The sequence below is a fragment of the Mustelus asterias genome, chromosome 1 (genome assembly GCF_964213995.1).
Source record: "Mustelus asterias chromosome 1, sMusAst1.hap1.1, whole genome shotgun sequence".
Classification (NCBI taxonomy): Eukaryota; Metazoa; Chordata; class Chondrichthyes; order Carcharhiniformes; family Triakidae; genus Mustelus; species Mustelus asterias.
Window position 1 is genome coordinate 81559866 of NC_135801.1, and position 22313 is coordinate 81582178.

At 44.9% G+C, this 22313-nt stretch overlaps 1 protein-coding gene across 5 annotated transcripts in view; it reads left to right on the plus strand.

The window, feature by feature from the left end:
- Positions 1–22313, plus strand: part of arhgap24 (Rho GTPase activating protein 24) — a 440920-nt gene that overhangs the window by 364505 nt on the left and 54102 nt on the right. For 4 of the 5 annotated variants that reach the window (XM_078213984.1, XM_078213995.1, XM_078214006.1 and 1 more), the window contains one exon: positions 21224–21431. In XM_078213984.1, the coding sequence (XP_078070110.1) occupies positions 21224–21431 (208 nt within the window). Of the gene's footprint in view, positions 1–19976; positions 20344–21223; positions 21432–22313 lie in introns of those variants that run through there. The other variant, XM_078214024.1, reaches the window with a different exon arrangement.

Sequence of the window (22313 nt, forward strand, 5' to 3'; positions counted from 1 at the left end):
ATCGTGTTTGATTTGACCAGTAAGATCTTTGCAGTACGTGCAATGCTGACCTGAATAGCCACTTATTTTGATGTATTTTCAGATAATTTCTCCCACATGCAAAACCAAAAATTGGTGTAAAGGTGGCAAAAGGGCAATCAGTGCATTCAAAGTGATTACATATATGGGTCACTTTCTTCACGAGATGGCAGAAGTAATGCATTAGCATATACATAGACCCTGCAAATGTCATCCATTAGGATTGCAATCACTCCTTTCGGTTTAAAAATACTTACTGTCTGGTGTTTGACATGATAGGATTTAAATATCTATTTTACAGCAGACCTTACTTTTAATGTGTTCAGTTGCCACTGAACAAGTGCTTCCCAAATGTTTTTCCAATGTGACCCTATTTTAATGCTGCAGAATTTGTGTAGCTCCCACTACCACCCTCCACACCGCACCCCCACCCCCCACCCCCCACCCCCACCAACCATCAAGTGAAAATTTTGAGTGTTGGGGGTGTGGTTGGCCTTAAGATGAGGTGGGATGTGTGGTCTTTAACAGCTGAGCTGGGGTGGGGTGGGGAGTTGGTAGCCATGTGCTGAGTATGGAGTGGGATATGTTTCAGCTGGGTGGAGTGGGGAAAGTGGGACAGGGGAAAGAATGCGGTTGAGTGAGGTGGGAGGCGTTTAAGCTGCAGGGATTTACGTGCAAAAAGATCACCTACCTTTTCACAGTCATTTTTTGCAACAGGAATCAGGCCTCAAGAGATCTGTCCATTAGGCCACACCCACCATTAGAAAAATACAGTGAGGATCTAAAAGAGCCTCATTGTTAGCGCTCAGTCCAAGTTCCATGGTCGTCATTGCTGCTTTGGAGCTCACAACTCCAAAATCTTATCACACAAGTCCCAGAGAAGCCCTGCATTAAGCAGTGTGTAGCTTGAATTAACTGACCCCATTCAGGTGGCTGTTCCCTTTCCATCGAGGTGGCAGTGCCACCATCGAGGCAAGACAAACACCAACGCCCATTCTTCATATACAAGCAGTCATTCAAGTTATGATGAATGGCACTTGCAACATTTATAAATTCACACCGTGCTTTAACTTTACAAAGCCAGTTTTGACTCGATGATGCCACGCCAGTGTACACCTGGCCTTTACCATCTGCATCATCCCTTTATATTCCACCGTTCAAACCTTCAGGAAGGATAAAGTGCTTCTCAGATACAGTATAGAAATGCCTTTGGAAGCGGAGGCATTATTATATCATAGAAAATAAGGCAACTTTACCGAAGCAAGATCTCACAAAAGTTAACGTGACAAAAGCCCCAGTTTAAAACTAACTGATTCAGCAGAAACTGCTGGGTCGGATGTATTTTTTACAAAAAGTTTGAGTTTACTTTCAGCTCGAGCCCTTGGGTTATCTAATGGTTGGGTGATCCAATCTTCCTGATTAATATGTATTAATTGTGAGAAAGAATATGTACGCCAATCGTTTAACCACAAACCTCACCTTTCACTGATAAATACACAGTTCATTTGAGGGATTTTAGAGGGTGAAGCAAATTTGCAAAACAACAAATAAGGGGTGATTCTGTGCCTCTGTTCATGATGCCATAACCACAGTGATGGAAAGGGACCAGCCATCTGAACCGAGTTAATTCAGTCATTGACAAGTACATTATTCAGTGAAAATAGGGTATCGTGCAGGAACCAACCCCCCATTTATAATATTCCTTTGGGAAAATTGGTTTCAACTTAGGACATTTGAACTTCTAATTTACAGCACAATTGGTTGATGAAAACTAAGGACTGCCTATACAAGCTTATACATTAAGTGCTGGTAGACAACTCAATTGAAGAGACCATCACAACTGAACCCAATCTAGTCCTTAACTGCCTTTCACATCTTTTGATTTTGATTTGATTTGATTTATTATTGTCACATGTATTAACATACAGTGAAAAGTATTGCTTCTTGTGCATTATACAGACAAAACATACCGTTCATAGAGAAGGAAACGAGAGAGTGCAGAATGTACTGTTACAGTCATAGCTAGGGTGTAGAGAAAGATCAACTTAAGGTAGGTCCATTCAAAAGTCTGACAGCAGCAAGAAAGAAGCTGTTCTTGAGTCGGTTGGTACGTGATCTCAGACTTTTGTATCTTTTTCCCGAAGGAAGAAGGTGGAAGAGAGAATGTCCAGGGTGCGTGGGGTCCTTAATTATGCTGGCTGCTTTGCTGAGGTAGCGGGAAGTGTGGACAGAGTCAATGGATGGGAGGCTGGTTTGCGTGATGGATTGGGCTACATTCATGACCTTTTGTAGTTCCTTGTGGTCTTGGGCAGAGCAGGAGCCATACCAAGCTTTGATACAACCAGAAAGAATGCTTTCTATGGTGCATCTGTGAAAGTTGGTGAGAGTCGTAGCTGACATGCCAAATTTCCTTAGTCTTCTGAGAAAGTAGAGGCATTAGTGGGCTTCCTTAACTATAGTGTCGGCATGAGGGGACCAGGACAGGTTGTTGGTGATCTGGACACCTAAAAACCTGAAGCTCTCGACCCTTTCCCCATTGATGTAAACAGGGGCATGTTCTCCTTTACGCTTCCTGAAGTCGATGACAATCTCCTTTGTTTTGTTGACATCGAGGGAGAGATTATTGTTGCTGCACCAGTTCACCAGATTCTCTATCTCATTCCTGTACTCTGTCTCATCATTGGTTGAGGTCCGACCCACTACGATGGTGTCGTCAGCAAACTTGAAAATCGAATTGGTGGGGAATTTGGCTGCACAGTCATAGATGTGTAAGGAGTATAGTAGGGCGCTGAGAACACAGCCTTGTGGGTCACCGGCATTGAGGATGATCGTGGAGGAGGTGTTGTTGCCTATCCTTACTGATTGTGGTCTGTGAGTTAGGAAGTTCAGGATCCAGTCGCAGAGGGAGGTGCCGAGGCCCAGGCCACGGAGTTTGGAGATGAGTTTCATGGGAATAATAGTGTTGAAGGCTGAGCTGTAGTCAATAAATAGGAGTCTGACATAGCTGTCCTTGTTATCTAGGCGTTCCAGGGTTGAGTGCAGGGCCAGGGAAATGGCGTCTGCTGTGGACCTGTTGCGGCGGTAGGCAAACTGTAGTGGATCCAGGTAGTCCGAGAGACTGGAATTGATTCGTGCCATGACTAACCTTTCGAAGCACTTCATAATGATGGATGTCAGAGCCACCTGCCGATAGTCATTAAGACACGCTGCTTGGTTTTTCTTAGGTACCGGGATGATGGTCATCTTCTTGAAGCAGATAGGGACCTCAGATTGTAGTAAAGAGAGGTTGAAGATGTCTGTGAATACTTCTGCCAGTTGATCCGCGCAGGATCTGAGTGCACATCCGGGTATCCCATCCAAGCCAGTTGCTTTCCATGGGTTGACCTTCAAGAAAGCTGCTCTGACATCTGCAATGGTGACCCCAGATACAGGTTTATCCAGGGCTTCCAGAGTGGAGGGCATGCTCTCGCTGATCTCTTGCTCAAAACAGGCATAGAGTGCATTGAGCACATCAGGGAGGGGTGCGTTGGAGCCGGCGATTTTACATGCCTTCACCTTGTAGCCTGTTTGTCTAGCAGACCTTGCCATAGTCGGCGTGTGTCGGTGTGGCTAGCCTGGAACTCTAGCTTGGTCCGGTATTGTCTTTTGGCATCTTAATGTTCAGTTGGATCGTGATCAGGAGCTTGTGTTTATTTCTCTCCCTACCTTTTGAAGGAATACTGGGAACGGTGCTATCTTACCAAACTGGTTGAATTCCTCAGGGAAATGTACAGTTACAATTTAGGTATTAACTCACTCTCAATATTGTTGGGTACAAGCTCCATTCCAGAGACCTGCGTACCTACTTTTGCCGAACAAGTTAGTACAGAGCTGACAGAATGCTGCAATGCTGGAGACCCTTTCAAATGTGTTAAGCTGAGAGCCTGGCTGTCTCTCGCTGATGGTGTAAAGATTCCATGGCAGTATTTGAAAAGGACTGTTGCTCTGGTGTCCTCCTCAACGACAATTATTTCTGAAACAATATCATCAAAGCTAATTTTCTGGAGCTACTGTCTTGAGAAGAGGCAGAAAGTTGTATAAAGGATACAGTGGAAGTGTTTGGCAGGTCTGTTTTCATTTGATAACAACTATGCCATCAAATATGTAAATCACATCATAATGTTTCATTCTACTTGTACTCTATATCTTTGCAATATAAATACTGGATGATCTTCCTAGTTCTACTATTTTCTCAAACAGAAAGACTAACAAAAGCGTTTTAAATAAGACAGCATCCATTGTGAACACATGGACAAAGGTGACGATATAGCTCCATCAAACAATAGATGAAAAGTGGCACATATGGGCTGCAGAAACAGCACAAATGCTAAAAGAAAATGAAGATGGATTTCAATTTAATTGAGTCAAAGGAGAAAATTTCTTTTAAAAATTTACATTCAATTTGTACATTTTCATTATTCACCGAAAAGCATTCAGAGCAAAATGTAAGTGAGTCATTCAGCAATGAACAAAGACCTGCTGAAGATTGTGGGAGATATTTTGAGATGTTCCATCAACACTCCTTTTATTGCACTGTAACATGCTGCCATATCATAGAGTGGCATTGACTGCATCATTTAAAGTATTTGTTTTTTGTAGCCTTTAGGCATCAGCTTTGCAGACTGGCCCCTTTCCGGTTACTGCAGTCTTTACTACCTTCTAATCTGTGCTGAACAAATCCCTTCTGGGTAATTATGTCAGTGGTCACTGAATATTAATTTCCGCTGTATATTAGGTTTTATACACATTGTACAGTTGTGGCCCGTAAATGAATAGTAATAAGACACTAATGCCAACAGAGTGTAAGGCATCAGGCATTTGATAGCTCAGACCTGACCAGTGCACATTTTTCTTATTAGTAATGTTTCCATTTTTGGCAATGTTCCCACCAGGGCAGCATAGTGGTTAGCAATGGTGCCTCACAGCACCAGGGACCCAGGTTCGATTCCAGCATTGGGTCATTGTCTGTGTGGAGTTTACACGTTCTCCCCATGTCTATGTGGGTTTTCTCCAGGTGCTCCGGTTTCCTCACACAGTCCAAAGATGAGCAGGTTAGGTGGATTGGTCATGCTAAATTGCCCATTAATGTACCAAGATGTGTAGGTTAGGAGGATTAGAGAGGTAAGTATGTGGGGTTATGGGGATAGGGCCTGGGTAAGATGCTCTGTTGGAGAGTTGGTGAAGACTCGATGGGCTGAATGGCCTCCTTCTGCACTGTAGGAATTCTATAATAAACAGAATTCAATATTCATTAAAGGAACATTATTCTCAGGGAACGGTTGATGACTATCCTTTTTATTGTTTGGTTGCAAATAGATAGGAGCTAACACCTTTAACCCTGGTGCAAATGCCAGAAACTGCACCCTTATGACCTTTCGTCTCAACTCGACCAAAAATTGCAGTGCAAAAGGAAGCTCATCTCATTATAATGATAGGTGCATCTCGCATGTTGCCATGGTTGAGAGGCCGGTCAAATGTCCTAACCAGGGATACTAACCCACTCTCCTGCTCCCCCTCCCCCCAGAATGAAAGCACAAGTGTACCCACTAACCTCTTTAAAAGGGAACCAAAATTCTCACCCAGTCACCACTGCAGTGCATCTTGTAGATGGTACACACTTCTGCCATTGTGTGTCAGTGCTGGAGGGAGTGATTGTTTACGGTGCTGGGTGGGGTGCCAATCACGAGGCTGTTCTGGGCAGCAGCTTCTTGAGTGTTGCTGGAGCTGCACTCATCCAGGCAAGTGGAGAGTATCCCGTCACATTGCTGACTTTTGCCTTGTAGACGGTGGATAGACTTTGGGGATTCAGGCAAGTAACTTCTTCACAAAGAAGTTTTTCAAGTTGAGTGAGGTAAGAGATATAATAAACAATACTGTCTTGCCCTCAGTTACAGGGCTGATAAATAATTCCTTCGATCTATTACACACTCGAACAGGCCAATTAATTTCTTGGCTTGGTTGGCACTAACATTACAGTAAACCACCGAGGCTTTTCTGGCAGACCATCAAGTGATGATCTGGAGCAAGGATTCCTATTCAACTTCTTACTTTTGGCCAGTGGGTGGATTGTCCTACTCCCCCATTCAGTGATTCACCAGTGGGCCTCTGAATAAAAACAACTGGCTTCACCTTTCAAGAATGAGTTCTCCGAAGTCTTCCAAGACTCGGATCAGATAAAAACATCAATTCAAGGACAATGTGTGCTGATGATAGGCGAATACTTGTGATGAGAGAACAAATCTGGATTTACTTCTCATTGTATCTGATATGGTCAAACCACTGTGAGATGTACAGAAATGTCCCTCCATCTCTTACCCACACGAATGGTTAGAATTATAGATTATTATGGCTTGGAAGGAAACTGTTCGCCCAGCCATACCTGTACAGACCAATTTAGTCCAATAACCCTGCAAATTAGTGTTCTTCAAATACATGTCCAATTACCTTTTGAATCTTCCTATGGAATTGAATTCTGCTACACTTCTAGGTACAGTAAGAAGTTTAACAACACCAGGTTAAAGTCCAACAGGTTTATTTGGTAGCAAAAGCCACACAAGCTTTCGGAGCTGCAAGCCCCTTCTTCAGGTGAGTGGGAATTCTGTTCACAAACAGAGCATATAAAGACACAAACTCAATTTACATGAATAATGGTTGGAATGCGAATACTTACAACTAATCAAGTCTTTAAGAAACAAAACAATGTGGTTGTTTTGTTTCTTAAAGACTTGATTAGTTGTAAGTATTCGCATTCCAACCATTATTCATGTAAATTGAGTTTGTGTCTTTATATGCTCTGTTTGTGAACAGAATTCCCACTCACCTGAAGAAGGGGCTTGCAGCTCCGAAAGCTTGTGTGGCTTTTGCTACCAAATAAACCTGTTGGACTTTAACCTGGTGTTGTTAAACTTCTTACTGTGTTTACCCCAGTCCAACGCCGGCATCTCCACATCATGACACTTCTAGGTACACAGTGTGTTCCACATTATAAAACTCTGTGTGACACAATTACACAATTCTTTTCCTTATTTTATATTGTTCATTGGAATTGAAAATGGGAGGTTCCTACAAGCAACTGAAGAGGACGTGCAAGATTGAGAAATGTGAAGACAGGATCGAATTACTTGCCCTTAGATAGCTCTCTTCAATCCCTCCTGATATGTGGCAGTCAGGAATGTTCAATTCCCATTCCTGCCCATATTCAAGCCAGGTCTTTATTATAGACATTGTTTCATCAATGTGTGTGGGAACTTGCCCCTGGAACTTGTCAATCTTGCAACTTGTCTCAGATGCAAATACGTCCATTCTCACGCCATGAGAATAGGCTTCGCTTCTTCCTTCCATCTATCTCCTGCTCTGTCTACTCGACTCTTCGTCTTGTTGCGATGTCCCTCCTCACTTTCTGTGCAGCTTGTTTCTCCTCGCTACTTCTCCATCCTGGTATCCAATCCCTGTTGGATTAACTTAAACCCAATCTTGTTGGTCCCAGGACCCATTCAGGTGCAACCCGGTAGAACTGACAAAAGATCATTGACCTGAAATGTTAGCTTGTTCTTCTTTCTCTATCTATACTGCCAGATCAGCTGAGCTTTTCCCACATTTTCAGTTTTTATTTCAGATTCTAGCATTCACTGTATTTGTATTAGTGATATGCTGTTCCAGGTATAGACGAGGCAGCATACTATTTCCAGTGTAGCGGGATCCCTCTTTTTAACTCCACTGGGCTTATTTTAGGTTTGGTTCTCCGTCACCCAAACCCCACCAATGCCCGAGTGATTCTCTCTCTTGCCGATGGAACAATGGCCACCTTGCGTCTACTTCACTAGAGTAGCGCTCCCAAGAGAGAGAAAAGGAAACTGCTGCCTATCCACTACCTGGCAGCCTTTCCTGAGTGGGCAGTTTCGAAGCGCCCAGGGTACCCTCAGTTCTAGACTCCGGAATTATGGTAAGGAATATTTATATTGTGACTTAGTCAGAGATCATTGGTGAGAAATTGAAAAGATCAAAACGGACTCCAACAGAAGTCAAAGATATATATATATATTAAAACATCAAGGTCAAAGGTCACCAAACACCAGGAAAACAACACACAATGCCTTAGAACATAGAACATAGAAAGCCACAGCACAAACAGGCCCTTCGGCCCACAAGTTGCGCCGATCACATCCCCACCTCTAGGCCTATCTATAGCCCTCAATCCCATTAAATCCCATGTACTCATCCAGAAGTCTCTTAAAAGACCCCAACGAGTTTGCCTCCACCACCACCGACGTCAGCCGATTCCACTCACCCACCACCCTCTGAGTGAAAAACTTACCCCTGACATCTCCTCTGTACCTACCCCCCAGCACCTTAAACCTGTGTCCTCTCGTAGCAACCATTTCAGCCCTTGGAAATAGCCTCTGAGAGTCTACCCTATCCAGACCTCTCAACATCTTGTAAACCTCTATCAGGTCACCTCTCATCCTTCGTCTCTCCAAGGAGAAGAGACCAAGCTCCCTCAACCTATCCTCATAAGGCATGCCCCCCAATCCAGGCAACATCCTTGTAAATCTCCTCTGCACCCTTTCAATGGCTTCAACATCTTTCCTGTAATGAGGTGACCAGAACTGCGCGCAGTACTCCAAGTGGGGTCTAACCAGGGTCCTATAAAGCTGCAGCATTATCTCCCGACTCCTAAACTCAATCCCTCGATTAATGAAGGCCAGTACGCCGTACGCCTTCTTGACCGCATCCTCCACCTGCGAGGCCGATTTAAGAGTCCTATGGACCCGGACCCCAAGGTCCTTCTGATCCTCTACACTGCTAAGAATGGTACCCTTCATATTATACTGCTGCTTCATCCCATTGGATCTGCCAAAATGGATCACCACACACTTATCCGGGTTGAAGTCCATCTGCCACTTCTCCGCCCAGTCTTGCATTCTATCTATGTCTCGCTGCAACTTCTGACATCCCTCCAAACTATCCACAACACCACCTACCTTGGTGTCGTCAGCAAACTTACGAACCCATCCCTCCACTTCCTCATCCAGGTCATTTATGAAAATGACAAACAGCAAGGGTCCCTGGGGCACTCCACTGGTCACTGACCTCCATGCAGAGAAAGACCCCTCCACAGCCACTCTCTGCCTTCTGCAGGCAAGCCAGTTCTGGATCCACAAGGCAACAGCTCCTTGGATCCCATGCCCTCTCACTTTCTCAAGAAGTCTTGCATGGGGGACCTTATCGAACGCCTTGCTGAAGTCCATATAGACCACATCCACCGCTCTTCCTTCGTCAATGTGTTTGGTCACATTTTCAAAGAACTCAACCAGGCTCGTAAGGCACGACCTGCCCTTGACAAAGCCGTGCTGACTACTTTTGATCATACTAAACTTCTCTAGATGATCATAAATCCTGTCTCTCAGGATCCTCTCCATCAACTTACCAACCACTGAGGTTAGACTCACCGGTCGGTAATTTCCCGGGCTGTCCCTGTTCCCTTTCTTGAATATAGGGACCACATCTGCAATCCTCCAATCCTCCGGAACCTCTCCCGTCTCCATCGACGATGCAAAGATCATCGCCAAAGGCTCCGCAATCTCCTCCCTCGCCTCCCACAGTAACCTGGGGTACATCCCATCCGGTCCCGGAGACTTACCAACCTTGATGCCATTCAATAGTTCCAACACATCCTCTTTCTTTATGTCCACATGCTCGATCCTTTCTGTCCACCGCAAACCAGCAGTACAACCACCCAGATCCCTTTCCACCGTGAATACCGAGGTAAAGTATTCATTAAGCAGCTGCGCCATTTCTAACGGTTCCGCACAAACTTTTCCCCCTTCGCCTTTTAAGGGTCCTATGCCTTCACATCTCATCCTTTTACTCTTGACATATTTGTAGAAAGCCTTGGGATTCTCCTTAATCTTACCCGCCAAGGCCTTCTCATGACCCCTTCTCGCTCTCCTAATTTCCTTCTTAAGCTCCTTCCTACATCCCGTATACTCCTCTAAATCCTTAACACCTCCTAGCTCTCTGAACCTTCTGTACGCCTCTCTTTTCTTATTCACCAGGTTCATCACAACCTTCGTGCACCACGGTTCCCATACCCTACCAACACCCCCCTGTCTCATCGGAACGTTGTCATGCAGAGCTCCAGACAAACATTCCTTGAAAATCCTCCACTTTCCTTCGGTACTTTTCCCCAAGAATGCCTCCTTCCAATTTACCCGTCTAATTTCCTCCCTGATGACACTGTATTTCCCTTTACTCCAGAGAAACACTTTCCTAGCCTGCCTGATCGTATCTCTTTCCAATGCTATCGTGAAGGAGATAGAATTATGATCGCTATCCCCAAGATGCTCACCCACCGAGAGATCCTCCACCTGTCCAGGTTCATTAGCCAGCACCAGATCAAGTACAGCCTCTCCTCTAGTAGGCTTATCCACATACTGTGTCAGGAAACTCTCCTGGACACACCTAACAAACTCCTCTCCATCCAAACCCCTAGCCCTAGGGATATTCCAATCTATGTTTGGGAAATTAAAATCTCCCATCACGACAACTCTGTTATTCCTACATCTCTCCAGGATCTGTTTCCCCATCTGCTCCTCAACATCTCTGTTACTATTGGGCGGCCTATAGAAAACACCCAGCAACGTTACCGACCCCTTCCTGTTCCTAACCTCCACCCACAGAGACTCCGTAGTCAATCCCTCCACGGCGTCCACCTTCTCTACAGCCGTGACACTATCCCTGATCAACAGTGCCACTCCCCCCCCCTCTCTTGCCTCCCTCCCTGCCCTTCCTGAAACATCTAAAACCCGGCACCTGAAGCACCCAGTCCTGTCCCTGAGACATCCAAGTCTCCGTAATGGCCACCACATCACAATTCGAAGCAGCAATCCACGCTCTAAGCTCATCCACTTTATTCACTACACTCCTGGCATTAAAATAGACACATCTCAGACCTTCAGCCTGAGCACTTCCCTTCTCCATCACTCGTCTAACCTCCCTCTTACCCTGTTTACATTCCTTATCTATTTGCGAGCTAACCTCCTCGCTCTCAGTCCCCTCATTTCGATTCCCTCCCCCCAACCTTTCTAGTTTAAAGTCTCTCCAGTAGCCTTAGCCAACCTTCCCGCCAGGATATTGGTCCCCCTGGGATTCAAGTGCCACCCGTCTTTTTTAAACAGGTCACACCTGCCCCTAAAGAGGTCCCAATGATCCAAGTACCCAAATCCTTGTCCCTTGCTCCAGTCCCTCAGCCACGCATTCATTCTCCACCGATTCCTGTTCTCACTCTCCCGCGGCACAGGCAGCAATCCCGAGATTACTACCTTTGCATTCCTCTTTCTCAGCTGTCTACCTAACTCCCTATATTCTCTTTTCATGACCCCTTCCCTCTTCCTACCTATGTCAGCAGTACCTATATGCATCACGACCTTCGGCTCCTCTCCCTCCCCCTTCAGGATTTCTGGGACTCGACCAGAGACATCCCGGACCCCTGCACCAGGGAGGCAAACCACCATCCGAGAGTACCGTCTGTGTCCGCAAAAACGCCTATCTGACCCCCTCACCGTAGAGTCCCCAATTAGCACTACCCTCCTTTCCTTACCCTTTTGCACTACTGGGCCAGGCTCAGCTCCAGAGACACTGCCACCGCTGCTTCCCCCAGGTGGGCTGTCCACCCCAGTAGTACTCAGACAGGAGTACTTATTATTAAGGGGCACATCCACCGGGGTGCTCACCATCAACCGAGCTTTCTCCTTCCTCACTGTTACCCAGTTACCCTCCCGTGGTCCCGGTGTGACCACCTGCCGATAGCTCCTGTCAATGACCTCCTCACTATCCCTAACCCGGCGAAGGTCCTCGAGCTGCAATTCCAGTTCCCTAACATGGTCCCTTAGGAACCGCAGCTCAACACACCCAGCACAGATATGGTCGTCCGGGAGGCTAGGAGCCTCCAGGACCTCCCACATCCTACATTGGGAACAACATACTGGCCTCACACTCATAATTGCCCCTTTAAACACACAGGGGAAAAAAAAGTGAACGAAAATTTTAAACTTACCTTTCCTCCTCCTGTTTTCTCCAAAGCCCTGCTCTCACTGGGTCTTTTTTTTTTAGGTTAGAGGAGGAGGGAGGGTGGGATACTCTACAAGTGTAGAGTATCGGGATTCCTCTCTGTTCCAATTTATTGGGGAAAAAAAAAATCTCTCCCAGACCTCCCTGCGCGACCACTTCCGGGTTTAGATATTTTTAAAGAAAAAACCCTTATGCTCTATAAGACTATAACTATGGAAGGAAATACTAAAACGGACACCACGGAATTCTTACTTTATACAAGTTTACCACGTCTTAAACTATGAAAGGTGCATGCAAAAGCCCCCCCACTTTCCCCAAAGCCTCATCCACTATGATGATCTCGGGAACTTCGCGAATTACCAGGGGATACTCACAATCCTAGTTTAAATTGCTCAGTGGGCTTCAGGCTGCGTACTGGAGACGACCGAGTGGAGAGTGCTGTCATGCTGGTCCGAAGAGAAAAGAGGAAGAAATGGCCGGCCTGACCATCCTTTTATATTGTAAAACTTGAATTCCTTTCCTGCCAACTCCGCCCCCCTTCCAGCCGGCAGTTCCACAGACAAAGGCTTGCTCGTTATCTGCAGCTGCGATCTTACAGTCCATAGAGACCAGATGGTCCCATCCCAGGTGATAGGTCTCTTGCTGTCCTTTATTGTTCCATCGGAGATCGTTTAATTGTTTTCCCATTAGGGAAATGGGTTTCTCCTCGCTCTGGGACAAGGCCATTATCACCTGTATTGAGTCCAGACCAGGTGCATTGTCTTGCTGCCGGCCTAGTCTGGTGATGTCGTCAGGTCCTTTTGTGCTGCTGATAATCTAATCAGCAGTCTGTCTGGTTTCTGGCTGCTTGCAATTTTTGGACTGGGCCCCTTCACACACACACACACACACACACACACACACACACACACACACACACACACACACACACACACACACACACACACACACAGGCTGGCTGGGCTCCCTGGGACATTTTTGGTCAAGTCCTGCAGCCACGTGTGGCCACTTTCACAGTTCTTTAGGGTTCAAGTCCTTTTCCCAGCTCATAAAAAAGGCCTGAGTTGCCCGAAAAACTTACACCAGCTCATGTCTGTTGCTGCAATAAGCAACTGTCTATCCCTCCTAACTATCAAATCCCCTAAAAGAACCACATTGCTACTATTTCTTGTCTCTCCTTTTGCAGCCGTATTTTGCATATGCTATGGATTTGCTTCTAACTGTACTTACTCACCCCCACACTGGCTGAGATGTCATTGCTGTTACTGTATCTAACTCTGAACGCTGATTTCTGAGTCCCACGCTCATAACAGTTCCTGCACTGTCTAATTAGTCAATCTAGGTTCCCTCTTGGTCTCCCAAACTCTCTTCAGCTGCAGAATGACCTCCTGAAACGTGCTATCCAGACAACGCTCCTGTCTATACTTTAGAAGTTCCAGCAGTCCATCAAGCTCAAAGAATCCCAGCTTGAGCAGTTAGCTGCACCTCTTGCATATGTGGTTTTCCAGTTGTCATGCCCAGATTAGGAATATCATATTCTGAACTCTCAGTCAATATTTTTTTAAATTGGACACAAATAAGACTGACTCAAATCATGTGACTTTTGGCATTTGGACTACAGACAGTATTAAGTCTCTGGCAAATACCTCATTAAATATGGACATAGGTGAGGGTACCTCACATCCATTTGTAGAATTCACAATCTCATTGTTTATGGATGAGCCAAAACCTAAAGAATATTGAGCTTCCAGATTGTTTGTCTCTATATTTCGTATTAGACAAAAGAAAAGATCAAAACTTAATGCCCACTATCAACTTTCCATTGAATCATGATCACCTTCCCCATGCAAACTAGACTGTGTGGGCCTTAGCAGTGTTAATCCAGCAGTTATCTGATCAAAGCTGGTTTCCCTTATTACAGTAAGAAGTCTCACAACACCAGGTTAAAGTCCAACAGGTTTATTTGGTAGCAAATACCATAAGCTTTATTACCTTATTACCCCAGGACCCAGTAGATCCAAAAGAATCCATCAGTGTGAGAACCAGATTCTGAAACTAGCTGCAAGTCATCAAGCAGCCAAAGTACTTAACCTGTTCCAATTTCAAAGTTCACCTGAGTATCAATTTCCTAGATATTTGACTACAAGAAACCTCACAACTTTCACATCCATTCAAGAAACCACAGGCCTGCCACATTGGAAATCAGAAATCATAAATCAGAGACTGAGTCTCCATAAATAGGCACATCTTTGAATATATCCAATCTTTGCCTGTGTGTGCATGAGACCAAGTGTGTGATTTTGCAATAATTCAGGGTGTGTAAGAATAAATAACCTTCTTTATTTTAAACTTAAGAAAGCTTGCTGCTGAATTAGTTAATTGACGTACACACTCCGAGGTTCGGAAAAGACACACCTCCTTCCATACAAATCATAATGATTGCATGTAGTACAACATACATTCTATCCATGACACATGATACACAAAATGTGAGCCACACTGTTCTGTTTTGTTAGCTATCAATGATTTCATATTGCTTAGTTAGCTTTAAGACTATTTAACTGTCTAGCTAACACGAAAACACAAACTCCAACCACTAAAACCAAACCTTAATTACTAAACAAATAAACCAATAAAAGCACTGACCAATAAATAAAATACTTACCCGAACTCAACATTAACAATTGAATGCTTCCCCTAAATACTTAGCTATAACTGCTTGGGAACCCTGTGAAACTGATGGTGGTCATGATGTGGAGATGCCGGCGTTGGACTGGGGTGAACACAGTAAGAAGTCTCACAACACCAGGTTAAAGTCCAACAGGTTTATTTGGTAGCAAATACCATTTGCTACCAAATAAACCTGTTGGACTTTAACCTGGTGTTGTGAGACTTCTTAAACTGATGGTGACCAGAACACTCAACCTTAGTGACACTGGCACATTTCAGTTAAGCTCGGGTGATCTCTGCCCTATAGATCAGGCTGCCTGTGGTCATAGATTCCTCAACACGTTTTGGAGAGGAGCTGAAGAATTTGTTGTTTTTGGTATTACAGTAAGGCAACAGGAGATAGGATCATATAAAGGATAACAAATCTCCTTTGGGCCATCTGTAAGAAAGATACTTTAAGATTCATTCTGCAGAATAAGGATTATGGGGGTGATTCTCCCAAAAAATTCTAAGTGTCGAATTCACATAAAGGCTAGAGTAAATCACACTGGTTTTTTCAGTGAGAGTTTCAAAATGAATCTCCACACTCTGTGCACTGCACATGCACTAGCACGATCCATGCTAAAAATCAAGGGGCTGGGGAGGTTGGCAGCATAGCGCTGAGTGGGCCACTGCTCATGTGCTAATCTATCTGTGCGTGCGAAATCGACACGCACGCAGTAGCCCCACACTGCCAGCCTCCTGATTGCTCCCACCACCCCCCCCCCCCCCACACCCCCCAGACGTGTCCGGGCCACCAACCTCGAGCCCACTCTCCCCACCCTCCCCTGCAGCCCTGAACACCTCCCCCTGCAGTCCCGACCCCTCCACCTTGATGGCCAGTCCCGACTGCTGGCCCCTTTCCCTCTGTCACTGATCCCTCTGCACAGTGACAGCAGGGGGCTCCCACCCACACTGATCGCCCCATCTCCTTGCCATTGCCTGATGCGTGATGGGTAGTGCCAAGATACCCCCGGGCATTGCCAAGGGGCCAGAATGGCACTGCCAAGATGGCAATGCCCAGAGGGCACCCCCCCTTACCCACGACCTCCTGGAGGTCCTCTATGGCACCCCCTTCACTCCAGCAGGGTCGAGCTGCCAGTTCCCGCTATTGGGGAGGTATTGTAAACCCCGCTGGAGTGAAGGGGGGAGACACTAGTGGGCCCGGAGACTTCAGTCCCAGGCCTGCTAATCAGATGCTAATCTCCATTCGCATAAATTATACAGCCCCACGCCGATTTCTGGCGTGGAGCTGATGGCGCTGGAAATCTGACAGCCAGCGACTTGCGGAGGCTGTAGTGCCCAGCGGGAAGCCTGAGAAATGGCCTCCAATTGAGTCTCCCAGCCCACTGCGCTGCTGGGAGAAACGCACCCTACTTCTGTTGTATATTGGATTATGCCAATCACCACTCCAATGAGTAAGCTGAATTGACCTAGGAAACCCTGAGGCAAATTTCTCAGCATACAGGGCACCTGCAGCTGCAATAGTTGTGCGAACCATTGCAAGCAAATTAACTCACCTGTTTCTTTTACAAAGGTCTTGCAGTCCCTGGTCCTTTAAGGTTCCTGTTGATTTAGACTGAGCACATTCCCACAGATTCCCTCTTCCATCCATTGCCGCTCCAGTAGTTCACTAGGTGTGTAAGCTTTACCTATCCACTGTCTCCAAATCAGGGCTCACTGGAAGATTATGTGCTCAGGTCAGGCGCCTGGTTCTCCTCTGATGCACTTTGTCGAATTGGTCATCAAAATTGATCCTTACAGGAAAATCTAAGTTGCTTAAGCAAATTATCCTTGGCATCCCTCATGACTTGAACATTATATTACACTTTATACTGTTGAAGTCAGTATTTCTCTGCTATGAAATTAATGAAATATTGTTATAGTGATGTAAAACTAGTGTGGAGATTAAAAATTTTAATTCTCATTTCTAAGAGGGCTCCCAGATTTCCTGCCATTACTTCATTCCTCTGGGAGTTCCTGCTAATCTTCTGCTGAAGTGGGCGATGGGGGAGCCTCTGTGGAAATCCTACCCCTGCAGTTTACTGGAAGCTCTCTCTCAAAGAACAAAGAAGAACAAAGAACAATACAGCACAGGAACAGGCCCTTCGGCCCTCCAAGCCCGTGCCGCTCCCTGGTCCAAACTAGACCATTCTTTTGTATCCCTCCATTCCCACTCCGTTCATATGGCTGTCTAGATAAATCTTAAACGTTCCCAGTGTGTCCGCCTCCACCACCTTGCCTGGCAGCGCATTCCAGGCCCCCACCACCCTCTGTGTAAAATATGTCCTTCTGATATCTGTGTTAAACCTCCCCCCCTTCACCTTGAACCTATGACCCCTCGTGAACGTCACCACCGACCTGGGGAAAAGCTTCCCACCGTTCACCCTATCTATGCCTTTCATAATTTTATACACCTCTATTAAGTCTCCCCTCATCCTCCGTCTTTCCAGGGAGAACAACCCCAGTTTACCCAATCTCTCCTCATAACTAAGCCCCTCCATACCAGGCAACATCCTGGTAAACCTCCTCTGTACTCTCTCCAAAGCCTCCACGTCCTTCTGGTAGTGTGGCGACAAGAACTGGACGCAGTATTCCAAATGCGGCCGAACCAACGTTCTATACATCTGCAACATCAGACCCCAACTTTTATACTCTATGCCCCGTCCTATAAAGGCAAGCATGCCATATGCCTTCTTCACCACCTTCTCCACCTGTGACGTCACCTTCAAGGATCTGTGGACTTGCACACCCAGGTCCCTCTGCGTATCTACACCCTTTTTGGTTCTGCCATTTATCGTATAGCTCCTCCCTACATTATTTCTACCAAAATGCATCACTTCGCATTTATCAGGATTGAACTCCATCTGCCATTTCTTTGCCCAAATTTCCAGCCTATCTATATCCTTCTGTAGCTTCTGACAATGCTCCTCACTATCTGCAAGTCCTGCCAATTTTGTGTCGTCCGCAAACTTACTGATCACCCCAGTTACACCTTCTTCCAGATCGTTTATATAAATCACAAACAGCAGAGGTCCCAATACAGAGCCCTGCAGAACACCACTAGTCACAGGCCTCCAGCCAGAAAAAGACCCTTCCACTATCACCCTCTGTCTTCTGTGACCAAGCCAGTTCTCCACCCATCTAGCCACCTCCCCCTTTATCCCATGAGATCCAACCTTTTTCACCAGCCTACCATGAGGGACTTTGTCAAACGCTTGACTAAAGTCCATATAGACAACATCCACGGCCCTTCCCTCGTCAACCATTCTGGTCACTTCTTCAAAAAACTCCACCAGGTTAGTGAGGCATGACCTCCCTCTCACAAAACCATTCTGACTATCGTTAATGAGTTTATTCCTTTCTAAATGCGCATACATCCTGTCTCTAAGAATCTTCTCCAACAACTTCCCCACCATGGACGTCAAGCTCACCGGCCTATAATTACCCGGGTTATCCTTCCTACCCTTCTTAAATAACGGGACCACATTAGCTATCCTCCAATCCTCTGGGACCTCACCTGTGTCCAGTGACGAGACAAAGATTTGCGTCAGAGGTCCAGCGATTTCATCTTTCGTCTCCCTGAGCAGCCTGGGATAGATTCCATCAGGCCCTGGGGATTTGTCAGTCTTTATATTCTCTAACAAACCTAACACTTCCTCCCTTGTAATGGAGATTTTCTCCAACGGTTCAACACTCCCCTCCGAGACACTCCCAGTCAACACATCCCTCTCCTTTGTGAACACCGACGCAAAGTATTCATTTAGGATCTCCCCTACTTCTTTGGGCTCCAAGCATAATTCCCCACTTTTGTCCCTGAGAGGTCCGATTTTTTCCCTGACAACCCTTTTGTTCCTAACGTATGAATAAAATGCCTTGGGATTCTCCTTAATCCTGTCTGCCAAGGACATTTTGTGACCCCTTTTTGCCCTTCTAATTCCCCGTTTGAGTTCTTTCCTACTTTCTTTGTACTCCTCCAGAGCTCCCTCCGTTTTTAGCTGCCTGGACCTAACATACACCTCTCTTTTCTTTTTGACCAGTCCCTCAAATTCCCTGTTTATCCACGGTTCTCTCAACAGCACAAACTCAAGAGAAGTTAAAGGGGCACAAAACAGCAGGTCCAGAGTAGTCTCCTGTGCTCATTCCACTCTCATAAAGCAGCCAGGGAGGAATTTTCCTGATTGGTTTCCACACAATATTGGGCCTGAGCTTCTAATCTTTTTTTGCCCCTCTCACCTGGATTACATACTGTCTGAAAATTGTGATGCACAAGGCATTGGGCTGAATTGTGTCTCCAGTTCTTTTTCATGAAAAGTTCTTCAACATTAGAACTGGCTGTGTGCCCAATGAACCAAAAACTGTTTTGTTTCTGTAATTTGTACTCTTATCAAATATTTTCAGCCGAAAGTGATTGAAGGTGTTTTAGGCACAAACTCAAGGTGACAGCAAAAAACACAACAAGCTGGTGCCTCAAGTGTGTAAGCGATGTTTGAGAGAATCAAGTGACATTTTGATCATTCATCTAGCATCAGACCATTTGTGTCTAGCCAGTGAGTACTAGGCAATGCCCCTCACCTTCATAAAGGAGCTGAGAAAACACTGCCTCTACTCTAAGGAACTGCTGCCAACACTGCTCCACTTAACATACACAGAATGCTAGCTCCAATTACAGACCATACCTCTCTATCAATCATTTACCTACACGTGATTACATTATTGTTTGCTGGCTGGGAGCTCAGAGAGAGGGAGAGGCCTTACACTAGCCAGTTAATGTCAGCCCAAAGAAATAAGCTAATGAGGGAGAAAGAAAGAATTGTTTTCATGCATGTTTGCTTGCAAGATTCACTCCCTGATTAGATTCTATTGATATAAAAAGTCTGTGCTTTTAACTAATGACGGCAGATCAGGCAGACTGCAGGACCAACATAAAAGAAAATGAGGCAGTTGGGGGATGCAAACAGAATGCTCTCTCTCTGAAGGGTTAGTGGATTGGCACCACCTATGCATGCCAAAGAGATCATTAATTGCCTGCTGGAAAGCTATCGCATGTGACTGCAGCTGCAAGTCAAGTGAAAGTCAGTTCTCCTTTTGACCGAATATTTTCTGCCTCAGTTTCACTGCTGGAGGCAGCGAGTGACACAGACTGCAGAGCTGGAGTTATTTCTCACAGAGGGCTTTTAAGTCGTCCCTCTCGAAGAAGTCTGGCACTACAGTGAGCACACTAGTGGGATTTTCAAGCTTTTCTTCGATGGCGAATTGCTTGTGAAATATCTCATTTTTTTAAAAATAATTCTTTGTGCCTTTGGAGCCTGTTAATAATCACAGTGACTGGTCCAGTTTGAAGAATAGCTCATGTGGACAACGTATACAGCGCAGACAAAGTTCAACACTTTGCAATGCCTGAGAATAAGAATATTATATTCTGCACGGCGAGTGCTTTGACATACCCTACTTTCTTCCCCAAAACTACCTACAGGAAAATAAAGCGATGTTTTAGCTTCAGAAAAGGTAAGTTTTGTTGGAGCGTGTGTCAGTAGCTATTTAAAAATCTGTGATGGTTGCCAGTCTGTACATAAGCCATCGGCCGGGACTGAATGTTTTAACCCATGCAAATTTCTTCAGTGTATGAAAAGGTATCTCCTCACTTATAAGTGTTTTCTTCTGTATCGTAGCAAACATGCATTGAGCTTGACAAGAAAATTAGATGGGGCAATTAATTGCTGATTAGTTTGTTGTGACGAACAATAAACTTCCCATCACAGATTGTCAGTAATTGCCCCATGACAGAGTACATGTGTTTTTGCACGTTACAGTGAATGTACAAATTGGATGACTAAGGTGTTGTAAATCAGAAAGGGATGTCTTTGAGCAGAGGTTGGATCTGGTGACTTAATGTGCAATCATTTAATTAGTGATTTAATTATTGTAATTTTATATTTTTTTGTATTCGTTCATGGGATGTGGTTGTCATTGGCTTGGCCAGCAAGCTCTTTCACAAGCTCTTCCCTCAGGACATTTAAAAATTTACCACATTGCTGTGGGTCTGGAGTCACATGTAGGCCAGACCAGGTAAGGATGACAGCTTTCCTTCCCGAAAGGATAGTAGTGAACCAGATGGATTTTTACAACAATGGTTTCATGGTCATCGTTAGATTTTTAATTCCAAATTTTTATTGAATTCAAATTACCCCAGCTGCCAGGGTGAAATTTGAACTTAGGTCTCTGGATTACTAGTCCAGCCACAATACTGCTACACCATTGCCTCCTCTTGTGGTATTTTCTACCACGAGCAGTTCTGTCCTCTGTTGTCTGTTTGGTCAGATGTTAGCTTCACCTGCGATCATTTGCTATGGGCTAAGCTGTTATCTTTGTGTCTGTGATTGAACAGGTATCTTTGGTCAACGTCTTGAAGACACTGTACGGTATGAACGCAGGTATGGCACACACATGGCACCAACACTTGTGGAACAGTGTGCAGACTTCATTCGCCAGAGAGGACTGAAGGAAGAGGGTCTTTTCCGACTACCTGGTCAGGCAAATCTAGTTAAGGAGTTACAAGAGGCCTTCGACTGTGGTGAGAAGCCCTTGTTTGATAGGTAAGGATTGTGTTTGTAGATATATTGCTAAGTGTTATTTTAATTGTTTAAGAGATATATGGATTTTATAATGTCTGGTTGAATACATTTTCTAAATTATTCCTTATATTACAATGCATACTTTTGATTAAGTTTGAGGGAAAAAAAACTTGCACTTGTATAGCACCTTTTGTGACAACCAGACATCTCAAAATACTTTATAGCCAATGAAGTACTTTAGAAGTGTAGTCATCATTATAATGTAGGAAACCCAGCAGCCAATTTGTGCACAGCAAGCTCCCACAAACAGCAATCTCATAATGACCGGTGGTCTGTTTTCGTGATTCCGATTGAGGGCTATATTTTCACCAGGACACCGGGAATAAGTCCCCTGTTCTTCTTTCAGGTAGTGTCATGGAATCTTTTACGATCACCTGAAAGGACAGGCAGGGCCTCAGTTTAAAATCTTAACTGAAAAAAAGCACCTCAAAAAGTGTCGGACTCCTCCAGCAGCACTGCACTAGTCTGCCATTTTTGTGTTCAAGTTCTGAATTGTGACCTAAACCCGGGACCATCTAATTCACATGGGCAAGAGCACTATCAATTAAGCCACAGTTAACACCTTTGCTGGCTATATTTTTTTCAATGGAAACCATGATTTTAGCTGTAACCATTTTACACACTTCAGGACAAAGCCTTGAACCAAGATTTGTATTGTTATTTAGCAGCATTATTATTGATCTTAAATTAAACATTTGACTTTTCATTACATTGTTTTGAATATTATAAAACTGTTAAAGCTCTTAAAATATCATTGATCAGTATAAGTTAGGAGTAACAGTCTCCTTACAAGCTGGATAGTTTGTTTTGGTAAACAAAGCGATTGAGGGATATAAGAAATTG